This window comes from Argentina silus, assembly GCF_951799395.1.
Source record: "Argentina silus genome assembly, contig: scaffold_217, whole genome shotgun sequence".
Lineage (NCBI taxonomy): Eukaryota > Metazoa > Chordata > Actinopteri > Argentiniformes > Argentinidae > Argentina > Argentina silus.
In genome coordinates, this window is record NW_028152820.1 from 2,501 (window position 1) to 17,500 (window position 15,000).

Sequence of the window (15,000 nt, forward strand, 5' to 3'; positions counted from 1 at the left end):
CAGACTAGGGACAGACCGGCCAGAGAAGAGACTCCCTCTCAGGGTGAGACGGAGCCATTCAACTCTGAAGGAGCTGGCTGGACTGGAGACAATGGACAAGCAGCTAGACTACACAACGCTAACACCAGACAAAGCTACTGCTCATTCACACTGCACTTCAGCCAGACATGACAGAGGATTACACACCGTCTCTCATTCAGCCAAACTGACTGTGGCCATCAGACATGGGCCTAAAGAACAGCCAAACTGACTGTGGCCATCAGACATGGGCCTAAAGAACAGCCAAACTGACTGTGGCCATCAGACACGGGCGTGGGACATGTGTGTGGTGTAAAGCGTGAAAAGTTACCACAGACAGCAGTGACACTAATAAAAGCATTGCTCCTACAAGAGCAATGAGAGAATACACATCATGCAAATTCACACTCTCTCTCACTCACACACACACACACTGAAATGAAACCGAAGATAAGGCTTGCTCAGCCTAGGCCTCCACTGTAGTGCTCTGAAGAGCAGGTCAACGGAGCAGGATAATACTAGAGCACAGGGCTGGAGCTGGCGGCTCCGGGATGGGAATGGCAGGCGGTCAATACCACCGCAGGGGGCAATGAATCATGCTTCTCTACCGGGAACAGACGGAGTGTAGCACGGAGCAGACTAGAGGAGCGAGGGAGAGGTCGGACATAGGACAGGAACATTCATGCTGATTAGACGAGGTTTTAAACCAATGATCACTGTTATAACACCAGCAGAGAGCCAAGTACCTCCGATAGATACAGCCAATGAGGTTTCTTCACTAAACGACTACAACTCTTTTATAACATTATCTTGTTTCCATTGCAGGAATAGAATAATCAGGCTTATTAAATTACGAATTTATCTACAGCTAGATCATTATTCATCCTACTAGATCTTATATAAAATGAGTGGAACAGATCTGAAATATATCTTCAATATTTGAACACGACATTTACCCAATTGCAGTGATGTGAGTCAAACTAAAGCGCTGAAGGCATCGTTACCATGTACCGCTGCATGTCGGTGGCCAAACGAGTGCATTTAGTCGTGGTCTTGACAAGTAAGAAGGTTAATAAAAGCCATTGGGGTGACATATAGATACCTTGATCATGTGCCTTCAACCAGTACTAGGCTCCTCTGTTTCAGGTTACTTTAAATTGATGAGCTAGCTGAAATCTCTCTCTTGTTCATCTTTTGTTGTTGCTGCTGCTTTTCAGTCGTGACTGGCAACCCTACGTGTGTCCCTAACGTAACGACCCATCTGGCAACAAACCTAGCAAATAACGCCGCTGCTTTCACTATCTATAAGGCTGGAGAGGATTTAGAGTTCAAACAATGGCAATGGCCACATCCAACTGGCTGTATGAAGCTAGCATACTGCTCCCGTTTAGCATACAGGGAAATAAGTCGTTTAGCGGATGAAATTAAATGATCATGAAAAACAATGCACGTCTCGTTCGTCTTACCTCGTTCTCTGAATGTCGTCGCTGCTTCAGGTCGTCATTCAGACACATGTAATAATATCTAACGTATCATTGCGTGGAAGATGCTTCCATTCACGATTTCGCTGATTTGGAAATGATCGGGTTTCCCTTTCTTCCACTGACCCCCGATCCGTTCACTGGGTTCTGCTCAGCGCTGCTCCGGCTCCTGGCCGACATGAACGGAATATGTGCGCAAAACTAATTTGCGGTGCCTCTCTGTACGCCTTGTTCCTTGTCGGCTCATGTTTGTCTTGACTGTAACTTATCTGTTAGATTGTACTTCATCAAGGCGATTTCAGTTGGAAACGGCGTGTCTTTTGTAAACATCATTATCTATTCGGAGGACACCTTTATTCGATAGGAGAGGCTTCGGCCGCTGGTCATTAATATTCATTACAAGTATACACCCCCTCCGCAAAGAATGAAGAGGCGCTTGGACCTGAGAGAAGCATGTCTGACTCATTGCTGCCCTCCAGCGGTCGTAAAGACCGCACGTTTGTGTTTAGGACATGGCTTTGGCGGCATGGCAGTGGTGCTGAAAGTCCGAAGAGAATCAATCAATAAATAACCAAAATCACAGGCTGTCGTTTGGAACAACAAACAATCATTTATTTACACGACAACAAGTAAAGGAACATATAAATATCAAACGCTGCATTCATTCATATCAAAATGATCATAGTCTTCAATGGCACAAAAGGATGCATAATCTACTGTATGAAATAATACTACAGGTTCCATGAACTGAACGGCACAAAACACCACAGGCAATGAAAATCATATTTCTATGAACAAGTCCTTATATGGCAACGGGACAGAGCTTGGCTCAGATGATAATCTGATTGGTCCAAAGTAATACTGTACCATTTACAACCATCAATCACTTCCTGGTCTCAAAGCTGTTCTCTCTCTGAGCAACAATACTGTTGGTATGAGGGGAAAAAAGTGTGTGTGTGTGTGTGTGTGTGTGTGTGTGTGTGTGTGTGTGTGTGTGTGTTTCTGCCAGTCTTGTAGGGTTCTTATAGAAGCAGATGCAAAACATTAAGACCACTCCTCCTCCCCCCTCTTCCTCCTCCTCTTCCTCCCCCCTCCCCTCCACTCCTCCCCCAGTCAGTCTCTCCTCTCAGGGAAGATGTTGTACCCCAGCTCCACCATGGCCCCCAGCAGCGTCCCCCACAGAGGGATGCAGAGGAACGTCACCTTCAGCTCCGTCAGGCTCTCCAGGCGGGCGCACAGCGCCAGGCAGAAGGCCAGCTGCAGCAGCAGGGCCGTCAGGCACCACGCCCTCCTCCTCAGGTCCGGGGCGCCGTTCCGCTGGTCGTAACCCGGCTTGCAGCGGGCCGCCATCTTCACCCCCAGCATGAGGATGAGGACGCCAGCGAAGACCCAGACGGGGAGGAAGATGAGGAACCAGTTCCACTGGACCTTGCCGTCCAGCTTCAGGACCAGCACGATGAGGAAGACGAGGGTGAAGATCCAGGTGAGGAGGACGCGCTGGGCCAGGGACATTCTCTCCTCCGCGAGCGCTGCGGTGGCCCCCCCAGGGACACGAGGGGGGAGGCGGGGAGGCGGGGCTTTGGAGATGGAGCGTGGAGACTGGACCTGGGGGGGTGGGGGGGTAGGAGAGGGGGGGGGCGGGGGTAGGATAGAGAGGGGGGGTAGGAGAGAGGGGGGGGGGGCGGGGGGGATAGGGGGGGTAGGAGAGAGAGGGGGGGCGGGGGGGAGTAGGAGAGAGAGGGGGGGCGGGGGGGAGTAGGAGAGAGAGGATCAGGAGAGAGCAGCAATGATGCCTAAACATAAACATAATTATGATGTGAAATTCTGTGGCTTCACAGTGTGTGCATGCAAATCAACCACAGTGCAGTTTCACCTCAGTTTCTACCAACAGACAGGGCTGGTCAGGCAGGCAGGCAGGCAGGCAGCCAGTCAGACAGGCAGACAGGCAGACAGTCAGTCAGCCAGTCAGACAGGCAGGCAGACAGACAGTCAGGCAGCCAGACAGACAGCCAGACAGGCAGACAGACAGCCAGCCAGCCAGCCAGCCAGCCAGTCAGACAGGCAGGCAGACAGACAGCCAGACAGGCAGACAGACAGACAGACAGACAGCCAGCCAGCCAGCCAGCCAGTCAGACAGGCAGGCAGACAGACAGCCAGACAGGCAGGCAGACAGACAGTCAGACGTCAGCAGCTGCTGATGCTGACATCTGGAGACAGCACCCACGCCCAGAACACAGCAGATTAGATCCCCTTTCAACCGGGAGCTTCTTGATAGCTAAATTAGGTACAGATAAATGAAGGCTCCATCCCTCTCTGCCACACAGCACCAAACAGCTGCCAGCCTGGCATCGCCTGGTCTGATCATTCTTCTGAGCTGGCTAGCTGACCAACAACCAGCTAACCATTCAAATGTGATGACGGTGACGATGACGGACACACCGTCTATGTAGACACGGTTATCGGTTTAGTTCAAGCATACCTCAGGTTGGCTGATGACAAGATGTTCTGTCTCCGCATACAACGTCTCGATAATCCATAATCTACATGATTACAGGCATGGTTTCGTAGAAAACGTAACGGACATTTTCTGGTTTATTCAAATGACTATTTCTGCTATCCACCAAGCGAACGGTAGAGCCCGCCTCCCGTAAACAGCTATTGGCTAGTGTAGTGTTTCAGGTACCGTTATCTTCGCAGCTATTGGGCCAAAACCATGTCAATCATGTAGTAGCGTAATTTCGCGTACAAAGCTCTTTACCGTAAAGTCTGTATACGTTGCACCTCAGAAACACGTGAACGTGCAAGAAGTTCAACAAGTCCACAATAAAGGTGTTGTCCCTCACGGCCAGTCAGGGTCATTTCGGAATTTAAGTGGTTTACTATAGCACCCCCGTTGGACCAATCAGGGTCATTTAGTAAAAGCCGGAGCTCTATGGCAAGACGCATCATCCACTCACGGTTTGTCAAAATTGTATATTGTATATTCAATTGTATTTGCCTTCTTCACTGCGAATTAAAGTACAATTCCAACAACACTGTTCTGAACCAGTGAGCCGTTAATCAGTGTATCAATCCTGTGTTGTTTTAACCTAACTAAGTACAGTACCTTACAGCACTAGTACAGCAGATGGCAGCACATCAGAATAGTAGCACAGCCGCTATAGCAGGGGAGGCTGGTGGAGGTAGAAATGGGAGGACGGGCTCATTGGGATGCATGCAATGGAATGGGGAATGGTATCAAACGTACCACGTGTGTCTGATACCATTCCTTATTCTGTTCCATGTATTGAGCCCATCCTCCCATTTCCACCTCCACCAGCCTCCCCTGGTGTAAAGTCAGCAGAGATCATTTGGGTATTTTCACTTACAGTCCTCTTTAAAATAACTGACCTCCTCTTTAAAATAACTGACCTCCTCTTTAAAATAACTGGCCTCCTCTTTAAGTGACCCAAGAGTTAACATTTTCTGAAAGTGACCAAGTGTGGAAAGAGCTTTTGATAGAAGTGTCTTCCTCATCCCAGTGAGACCACGGTGGACCAAAACAGAGACCGACAGGTTGGAACTGAAAATGAGCTGCAGTCAAATACCTTCCACTGTCTGAACACGGCCTGTGTGCTGTTGCTCTCGGTTTAGTTGTTTCTCTCTCAATAAGATGTTCAAATGGGGTCATAAGCACTAAGATTGTGAAATATCCAATCATAATAATAATAATAATAATAATATGTTTATTTTTTACAGTCAGTAAAAACAACAATAAAAATAGTTAATGATTAAAAGCAAGTTTAAAAAGATGGGTTTTGAGGGATGGTTTGAAGGAGGAGAGCGTGCTGGATTCTTTCATGTGGTTTGGGAGAGTGTTCCAAAGACTATACGTAGACTCACCAACACATACACCAATATTCTCAAAGTAGATCCATTAATGATGTATTTAAATGTTCCCAAGAAAGTACTGGACAGCAGGGATATCTGAGAGTTCTGGAATGCACCATGAACTCGACAACCACAACACTCCAGCCACTGAACCAGACTAATATGGTATGGCTGCCGACCCTTTCGGTTTTTTAAGGCCACGTCTCTTTCGCTCACACACACACACACACACACACACACACACACACACACACACACACACACACACACACACACACACACAGAGCAGGCAGTAACGTCTCTCCCTCTCTGCCAGCCAGGGCTACACCCTCGTATTTGGCTGCCTCTCAGATTCCCTCTGAAGGTTATCCCAGTTCCCCAGGCCTACGTTCCTGTATGCAAGCTCACGACTAGGCCAGGAGAGAGAGAGAGACACACACACATCACACACACACACACACACACACACACACAAATGTGTGTGGGAGGCTTGGGCGCGGTCCAGAGAACAAGCCCTGGCCCTGACGCCCTCCAGACCTTCTGATCTGAGTGGATTTTTTAAAGGTGCCAAAATGTTCCTGGAGCGTGTCAGAGGGTTACCACCCCGGGCGACGCCCCGCCAGTCTAAACACAACAGAACACAAGAGTCTCCAAGGTGCAGGTCCTAGGGCTTGTTACTGGACCGGGCCCAAGCTACAGTACTCCCGGCCCAGACCAGGACCCGTTTCATGTTTCAGAGATGTGATTCTGACCTCAGGTTTGGGGTTTGGTCATGAAGGGGTTAAGTGTGGTTGTGATCTTAACCTTTACAGTTTAGTGACGGTCTCTACAGGGTACAGGGTACCGGGTAGAGGGTACAGGGTACAGCGCCTTCAGAAAGTATTCAGACCCCTTCACTTTTTCTACATTTTGTTGTGTTAAAGACTCAATTTAAAATGGATTAAATTAAAATAATTTTCCATCAATCCACACACAATACCCCAGAATGACGAATCGAAACACATTTTTTGAAATTTCAGTAAATTCATTAAAATTGAAATACAGAAATATCTCATGTACATAAGTATCAGACCCTTTCCTATGACACTCTTAAAATGAGCTAAAATGCAAAAATGTCATCAACAAATCACTCAATAAATTGAATTGAGTCCATCCTAATGCAAGGATAATAATTAATGTAATTTTGGAATTAATATCTTTGTTTTTATAGGGTCTCTGATTTGTATAGAGGAGGGGGTCAGAATACTTTCCGAAGGCACTGTATGTACAGGGGTCTGTTCCAAGTCAGGCAACAGCCAAGTCTTGCTGCCTCCCTGAAGTGTGTGTGTGTGTGTGTGTATGAGAGTGAGTGTGTGTGTGAGAGTGTAAGTGAGTGTGTGTGTGAGAGAGTGTATGTGTCTGTGTGTGTGTTTGTGTGTATGAGAGTGTGTGTGTGTGTGTGTCTGTGTGTGTGTGTGTGTGTGTTCCTCAGCTCTAATCTCACATACCAGAACTGCTGAGCTCATCGTTGCTGAGTGCAGTGTGGGCGGCTTGCATAAGGAACAGACGGGCTCTCTCTCTCTCTCTCTCTCTGTCTGTCTCTCTCTCCATCCCTCTCTCTCTCTCTCTCCATCCCTCTCTCTCTCTCTCTCCATCCCTCTCTTCTCTCTCTCCCTCCCTCCCTCTCTCCCTCCCTTCTCTCTCTCTGTAATCCGCCTCTCATGTCCTCCATGCTGCTCTTGAGCGTACTTCATCTCCTCACTCTGTAGGTGAAGTGGAGGCTGAACACTCAGCCTGAACACGCGCTGCCTCCTAGTGACCCACCCTTCACCTGAAGTATGCACTTGTGCACTTCCCCACATGAACTTAAAAGTATAGGCTTGGTCAACAAGTTTACATTAACATGTAAACTTAGTAATTTAGCAGACGCTTTTATCCAAAGCGACTTCAAATAAGTCCATTTGTCTGAGTAAGTGAATCAACGATACATCAGTCGTCATGGTAAACCCTCCAGTCAGAACCAGAGCCATCGCCATCGCCCCCGGGGCTGGAGGAGGGAAGACAACTTAGAGACAAAGGGTATCCCACAATTCATTGCAATTCATTAATTAATTACACGCCCGGACGTTAGTGGTGTCTGGTCTGGACTGGTGTCAGTGGTGTCTGGACTGGTGTCAGTGGTGTCTGGACTGGACTGGTGTTAGTGGTGTCTGGACTGGTGTCAGTGGTGTCTGGTCTGGACTGGTGTCAGTGGTGTCTGGACTGGTGTCAGTGGTGTCTGGACTGGACTGGTGTTAGTGGTGTCTGGACTGGTGTCAGTGGTGTCTGGACTGGACTGGTGTTAGTGGTGTCTGGTCTGGACTGGTGTTAGTGGTGTCTGGTCTGGACTGGTGTTAGTGGTGTCTGGACTGGTGTCAGTGGTGTCTGGACTGGACTGGTGTTAGTGGTGTCTGGTCTGGACTGGTGTTAGTGGTGTCTGGTCTGGACTGGTGTTAGTGGTGTCTGGACTGGTGTCAGTGGTGTCTGGACTGGACTGGTGTTAGTGGTGTCTGGACTGGACTGGTGTTAGTGGTGTCTGGACCTGTGTCCCTCCCTCCCTCCGGTAGGGCTCACCCCCCCCTCTCTTTCCTCCCTTCCTCCCTCCGGTAGGGCTCACCAGCAGAACTATCAACACGTCCCTGAATGGCTCCTCCATAGGAGGGAGGAAGGGAAGGGGATGTTTGGAATGGAATGGACCCCAGGATGAACTGAAATCTGCAACGTCATGTCAGGTGACCTACCTGTTCTTCAGTCTGTCCCACAGTGATGATGCGTTCAGTGCATTCCAATACAACAACAACAACAACAACAACAACAACAACACTCAGATACTGTGAACCTTTATTAATCAGGCTCATATTCAGGTATAAATCACACTACAAGTTTTCTTACAAAAAGTTATTTACAATACAGTGCTGACAATTAAAATGGAAGGAGAGAAAATACAACAACAACAACAAAAAACCTGGATATAAATAAGCTCTATGGGAAGAAAAAAGCCTGGAGTCGTTTTTTTAAAACAATTTCTGTCTCATCTTACAAAAAATATATATGTTCATGTCAGCTCTAAACACATCCAGAAACCTACAACTTAAAAATATATTATTTAAGGACCTGTTTGTTTGTCTGTTTGTTTGAAGACCTGCAGAGTAACAGTGCTTCTGGCCCTAAGTGCTTTGACAGTTGAATTAACCCTTCACCTCGCAGTCCCGTCACAGGTATGTTATCTGGTACTCACACACACACCTGGTACGTTATCTGGTACTCACACACACACCTGGTACGTCATCTGGTACTCACACACACCTGGTACATCATCTGGTACTCACACACACCTGGTTCGTCATCTGGTACTCACACACACCTGGTTCTCGCTGCTGCTCCCTGGGGAATCCCACGGTTCTCCCCGGGACATCTGAACAGCGCGCGGCGCTGGATCGCATCATCAAAAACCGACTTGCGTTTATTCACGTCAAAATGCGCAAAAAATACCGCTAAAACGATGAATTCACTGAGGAACATCATAACGCTTTCGTTTTTAACAACGATGTCGTTGGCGATCCATGACAATGACTATCATTATTAAATACAGTTTCATTTGCCTTGAAATGTTTACATAGTGGCGCAGAAACCCTCTTCCCTTCTTCGGGGAGAACTCTGGTAATTCCCTGAAATAATTTAACTACATCGGTGACTTTCTGGTTAACAGTCGGTGCACTCTGACCCCCAGTGGAACCAGGAAGTAAATTCCTTGGTAATAACAACACCAACAATAACTATGCTGTTACCGTAGTAACCTGGTGGTTGGGGGACTCTAGAATAAAGGGTTAACCTAGTTCACAGTTGTGGACAGGCACTAAGGAATGCGTACAAACTACGTGTGTTTTTGTATTCATCCAGTAACAGGACAGAGCATGAACCTTGACCCCTGATCTTCCTCTTTAAACATCACACTGTGTTGGCATCAGGCCTCTCTCTCTCTCCCTCTCTCTCTCTCTACCACTCACTGTATATCCCTCTCCCTCTCCCTCTCCCTCTCTCTCTCTCTCTCTCTCAAAATCAGATTAAAACAGAACCCAAGTAACAACAGAACAAATAGGCATTTATAAAAACATTCTGTACAAATCAGTATAAAACATCTTTCTGCTGCTCCTGCAGGTGGCGTTGTGGTGGGGGGTGGGGGTGGGGGCGGGGGAGGGAGTGGGAGGGATGTGGAGTCGGCCGTGTGTCCGAAGGGGGCGCGGGGGACTTTGGGTACAGAAGTGTGTCCTTGTCCTTGGGTTTATCCTGCTTGGGGGGCCGGGGGGGCTGATGGAGCAGTGAGGCAGGGGGGCGGCCCTCTCTGTGGCCGGCAGAGGAGGGTCTGGGAGACGCCAGGGGGATGGGGGAGGGTGAGGGGGTGTGGCTATGTTTGGGTGAGGGGGTGTGGCTAGGTTTGGGTGAGGGAGAGGGGGTGTGGCTAGGTTTGGGTGAGGGGGTGTGGCTTTGTTTGGGTGAGGGAGAGGGGGTGTGGCTATGTTTGGGTGAGGGAGAGGGGGTGTGGCTATGTTTGGGTGAGGGAGAGGGGGAGTGGCTAGTTTTGGGAGATGGGGTGGAGGTTATTCTGGTTTTGGGGGAGGGGGTGGAGGTGGGGGAGGGGGTGAGGTGGGGTTTGGGTGAGGGGAAGGGGGTAGGGGTGAGGCAGGGTTTGGGTGAGGGGAAGGGGGTAGGGGTGAGGCAGGGTTTGGGTGAGGGGAAGGGGGTAGGGGTGAGGCAGGGTTTGGGTGAGGGAGTGAGGCGTGGTTTGGGTGAGGGAGACAGGGTAGAAGAGGAAGTTGTTCTAGACTCGGAGTGATGATGATGATGGTGGTGATGATGATGGTGGTGGTGGTGTGTTTTGGGCCGGCCATCCTGATGGTGGGGGGCCGGGTGCTGAGGGGGGGCCGTGGCCGCCAGGGCGGGGGGCTGGGGAGGTCTCTCCAGGCGCGGGGTCCTGTCCACAGGCTCCCTCTTAACCTCCAGAGGCCGGAGGGGGGCTCCCCTCTCCCCCTCCCCCTCCAGCTTCGACGCAGGGTCTGTGATAACAGTAGGAGGTGACCACTCCTCCTCCTCCTCCTCCTCCTCCTCTTCTTTAACCCACAGCGCCGCCTCCTCCCCGCCCTCCGCCTCCGCCTCCCCCCCCGCCCCCCCCTGGTAGTACTGGGCCAGGCGGATGTGCCAGGCCAGGCTGGCGACGGCCGACACCGTCTTGAACTGGTGCACCACGCCGCGGGGGATGTAGTAGATGTCGTTGTCGTACAGCTGCAGGCGGGCGTAGCGGATGCCCTCCCGACGCAGCTGGTTCAGCTTGGCATCGTCCACCCACTGGACACACTGGGGGGGGGGGGGGGGGGGGGTTAGATTACTAACCAGGCAGACACACCACACACACACACACTCGCTCGTTCGCTCACACACACACACACACACACTGCTCTAACATGGCTCTAAGCCAGGTGAGGCTAACAGCCGTTAGCCAGGATCCAGCTGTGAGGCGAACAGCAGCTTTAACAGGACGCCCCCGGGCCGTTCTACACGGTACACTCCTGGGTGCAGTACCAACATTCAGCCAGGAGGTGGCAGTGTGAGGGTGAAGGGGGGGCAGATGTGAGGAATGGTATGTTTGAAGACCACCTGTGAGAGAGGTGGGTGTGTGTGTGTGTGTGTGTGTGTAGCCTACCTGTGAGAGGGGTGTGTGTGTGTGTGTGTGTGTGTGTAGCCTACCTGTGAGAGGGGTGTGTGTGTGTGTGTGTGTGTGTGTGTGTGTGTGTGTGTGTGGCCTACCTGTGAGAGGGGGGGCTCGTGCAGGTCCAGCTGCAGCCTCTGGACCACGTCAGGGAAATCCCCCGCATGGAAACAGATCACATCTTTGGTAATACGGGGAGGGTCCGGACTAGAGGGAGAGACAGGGAGGGAGGGAGGGAGGGAGGGAGGGAGAACATTTATGAAGATGTTTCTGCGTGTCTTCCTCTAGTGTGTGTCAGAATGACTGGCACCTCACCATGTGTGTGTGTGTGTGGATGCATTCCTGTGTGTGTGTGTGTGTGTGTGTGTGTGTGTATATGCATGCCTGTGTGTGTCAGGATGACTGGCACCTCATTCATGCAGGCATGTAGAAACCCGTCTGTGAGTGCTGGTCTAGAATGGAGCAACTGGAGGTGTCCAGACTGTGTGTGTGTGTGTGTGTGTGTGTGTGTGTGTGTGTGTGTGTGTGTGTTACTCTACTGGTAGAAACATACTCATACCATCACTTTATCAACTAACTTGGGATTTTGAGATTATCCAGGTGTGTGTCAAGCTGTGCGTGCGTGTGTCTGTGTGCGTGTGTATGCATGCCTGTGTGTGTGTGCGTGTGTATGCATGCCTGTGTGCGTGCGTGTGTGTGTGTGTGTGTGTGTGCATGCATGCCCCTTTGTGTGTGTGTGTGTGTATGCATTCCTGTGTGTATGTGTATATATATGCATGCCTCTGTGTGTGTGTGTGTGTGTGTGTGTGTGTGTGTGACCCACCCCTCTCCACAGCGGACGGCCTTCAGGACCCCCACGGCAGCGGTGGTCTGCCTCTCGAAGCCCTGCCCGATGTGGTCGGCGTGCGCCCGCGTCCGGTCCTCAAACAGCATCTCTCTGGGCTCGCTGGCCCGCGGGAGGTACTGCAGGTTCTTGATCTCATTGGTTGACCTGGCAGAGGGGGTGGGGACAAGAAAATGCACTGAATCAGAACCATCAGAACCATCTGCAGTCACAGACCCGGAGGAAGGAAGGATGTTTTCTTCTTCTTCTCCTCTGCGTTCAGCAGACGCTTTTACCCCCAAAAAGTGACTTACTGAACAGTGAGTGAGTACAGTTCTGTATACATGGTCCCGGCGGGAATCGGACCCTCGATCGTAGCATCGCTAACGCCAGGTTCTATAAACGGCACCCGGGATTCATTTAGAGGGCGGAGTCTCAGAGTACCGTAGTACAACGTTAATACTGCTACTGTAACCACACCCCTCTCACACACAGGAACGCTGTGTGTGTGTGTGTGTGTGTGTGTATGAGAGAGAGAGAGAGAGAGGGTGGGGGGGGTGGAGAGGGAGGGAGGGAGAGAGAGAGAGAGAGAGAGAGAGAGAGAGAGGGAGAGAGAGAGAGAGAGAGAGAGGGAGAGAGAGAGAGAAGGAGTGTTTATGCTGTTGTGAACAAAGCTGTGAAAGTAATAAATGCAAAGCTGAGAGGAAGAGAAAGCCTTTGACAGGGAGGGAGGGAGGGAGGGGGAGGGAGGGGAGGGGGAGGGGGAGGGAGGGAGGGAGGGAGGGAGGGGGAGGGGAAGTGTCTCCCTGTCTAAGGCTTGATCATACTGTACTGTGTGTGTGTGTGTGTGTCTGTGTGTGTGTGTACAGTAGGTGACAATACAATTGGTGATGGTTACTTAAACAAATTAACAATGGGTGCAGGGAGACAATGGAAACTGACACTCATTTTGCTGTTGAATACATGTGTGTGTCCTCTGTGTGCATGTGTGTGTCTGCGTCTTGTGTGTGTGTGGTAACAGTCCATCTGCCTGCAGCTGTAAGGGACCTTCTCATCTGTCAAGGTCTCCTCTTCTTCACGGGGCCTTTCACACACACACACACACACACACACACACACACACACACACACACACACACACACTGATGTGTAAAACATGAGAATGAGTGTCCCCTGAACAGAGAACAGACCAATCAATAAATCAGAGTTTAACATGAAGCTGTGATGACAGAGAAGAGAGGGGGGGGAGGGAGGGGGGAGGGGGGAGGGGGGAGAGATTTATCACCTAGGAGACTCTCCCTTCCTCTTCTGCAGGATGACCAGCCAAGACACTCACACTGCCTCCCTTTGTTCCACACTCCTCCTGAAGTACACACTAGTGTACTAGTGTACTCCCCTAATGGGTTAGACTGGGAGGGACTGGGATTAGAACCCCATGCTTAGACCCGTCCTATGCTTAGACCCGTCCTAATGCTTAGACCCGTCCTATGCTGTGTAATCCACAAGTGTACAGGCTCATTGTAAAAACGTGTTTGATACAATAAGCCCATCCTCTGATTTAACCCTAACCTCCACCAGCCTCCCTGGTCCAGACCTACATGGTTTGAGAGGGTTCTAGATGGTCCTAGAGGGTTCTAGAGTGTTCTAGATGGTTCTAGAGTGTCCGTCAGATAATTACCAGGCACAGCTCAGCGTAGTGACAACATCCTGCTTCCTGCCTGCCAAGGAAGTGACACGCCAGGCGTGTAAAACATGAAGTATGAATATCATAAAACAACCCTGTCTCTTCTACCGAGGAGAGAGAGAGAGAGAGAGAGAGAAACAGAGAGAGAGAGAGAGAGAGAGGGAGAGAGAGAGAGAGAGAGAAAGAGAGAGAGAGAAACAGACAGCTCAGCAGTTCTGCGGCCGCCGGAGCTGCAGGGATTGTTGTTGTTGGTAAATGAGACACGACAGCGAGACAGAGAGACAGGCAGACAGCGCGGGGTGTGTGTGTGTGTGTGTGTGTGTGTGTATGTGTCAAGACAGAGTGAGTAGCACATCCTTGAGCGGTGAAAAATCGGTGTTTGGGTTTAAGAGGAGCAATACTACAGCTGCAGTACATATACACACACACACACACACACACACACACACGAACACAAACACGAACACACACACACAGCCAGTATGAACACACACACACACAGCCAGTATGAACACACACACTGGGGGGGGTTAAGAGCTGAAGTCCCTATTTAGCCCTACTCTCAATCCCCCAGTACTCATGGGGCTTTCATTCACTGTACTGTGTGTGTGTACTGTACGTGTGTGTGTGTGTACTGTACTTGTGTACTGTGTGTGTGTACTGTACTTGTGTACTGTGTGTACTGTACTTATGTACTGTGTGTGTGTGTGTGTGTGTGTGTGTGTACTGTACTTGTGTACTCTGTGTGTGTGTCTCACCTTCTCCTCTTGTAGGGAGACTTTGGCATGTCAGCAACGGGGATCATCTGTTCTCCGGGCCGGACCCACATGATTGGCCCGTCATCACTCTCCACCGGGCTGGCCAGCTTCAGACTGGAGAAGCTGCCCCAGGGGAGGGTCCTCTGTGGGTGGCGGGGGGGGGGGGCGACACACCAGAGTTTCAATGACAGTATCTAAGTAAGTAAAGTCTGCTAGAAATAATACCCACCCACAGTCAGGCATAAGAGAGAGAGAGGGGGAGGGAGAGAGAGAGGGGGGGGGAGGGGGGAGAGAGAGAGAGGGGGAGGGAGAGAGAGAAATTTCCGAAACTCCTTCGAGGATGAGAGGAGGACCCATAGGTCACCAACCACCTATTGGATGTTATTTGTAGATAAACTACTTCTGACCACCAGAGGGCGTCAGACATCAGTTGAGGAGGGGTGAATGTCTCGTCAGATTGCAAACAGCAGTGGAGGCTGGTGGAGGTAGAAATCGGGGGACAGGGCTCATTGTCCCTGTCCAGACCTGACTAAAACTAACTAACTAACTAACTAACTCCCTTCTTTTAAATACTGGTTCTCTCAAAACCCTGGTGGTTTGTGAGGACATGGTTTAGCCTGGTCTGACACAGCGGTACCAGGGGA

The 15,000-nt window shown here is 50.4% G+C and overlaps 2 protein-coding genes across 4 annotated transcripts in view; both read right to left on the bottom strand.

The window, feature by feature from the left end:
- Window positions 1-2,612: 2,612 nt before the first annotated feature.
- On the bottom strand, window positions 2,613-4,112 carry LOC310824608 (transmembrane protein 60-like; the record flags this gene model as incomplete). Its single annotated transcript, XM_083697873.1, has 2 exons — window positions 3,979-4,112; window positions 2,613-3,104 (listed from the first exon to the last, which is right to left on the bottom strand). Exon 2 carries the CDS (start codon window positions 3,009-3,011, stop codon window positions 2,613-2,615), a length of 399 nt encoding a protein of 132 aa, XP_083553999.1. The 5' UTR covers window positions 3,012-3,104; window positions 3,979-4,112.
- A 4,105-nt stretch (window positions 4,113-8,217) lies between these two features.
- Window positions 8,218-15,000, bottom strand: part of LOC310824609 (uncharacterized protein) — a 30,904-nt gene continuing 24,121 nt past the window's right edge. The window contains exons 5-9 of one of the 3 annotated variants that reach the window (XR_014555043.1): window positions 14,357-14,499; window positions 11,915-12,082; window positions 11,190-11,298; window positions 8,723-10,739; window positions 8,218-8,633 (exon numbers count right to left, since the gene is read on the bottom strand). Coding sequence is in view for 1 of the 3 variants with exons in the window: in XM_083697874.1 (XP_083554000.1) it covers window positions 9,513-10,739; window positions 11,190-11,298; window positions 11,915-12,082; window positions 14,357-14,499 (1,647 nt within the window). In the remaining 2 variants the exon portion in view is untranslated. Of the gene's footprint in view, window positions 10,740-11,189; window positions 11,299-11,914; window positions 12,083-14,356; window positions 14,500-15,000 lie in introns of all 3 variants that reach the window. The other 2 variants (XR_014555044.1, XM_083697874.1) reach the window with 2 other exon arrangements.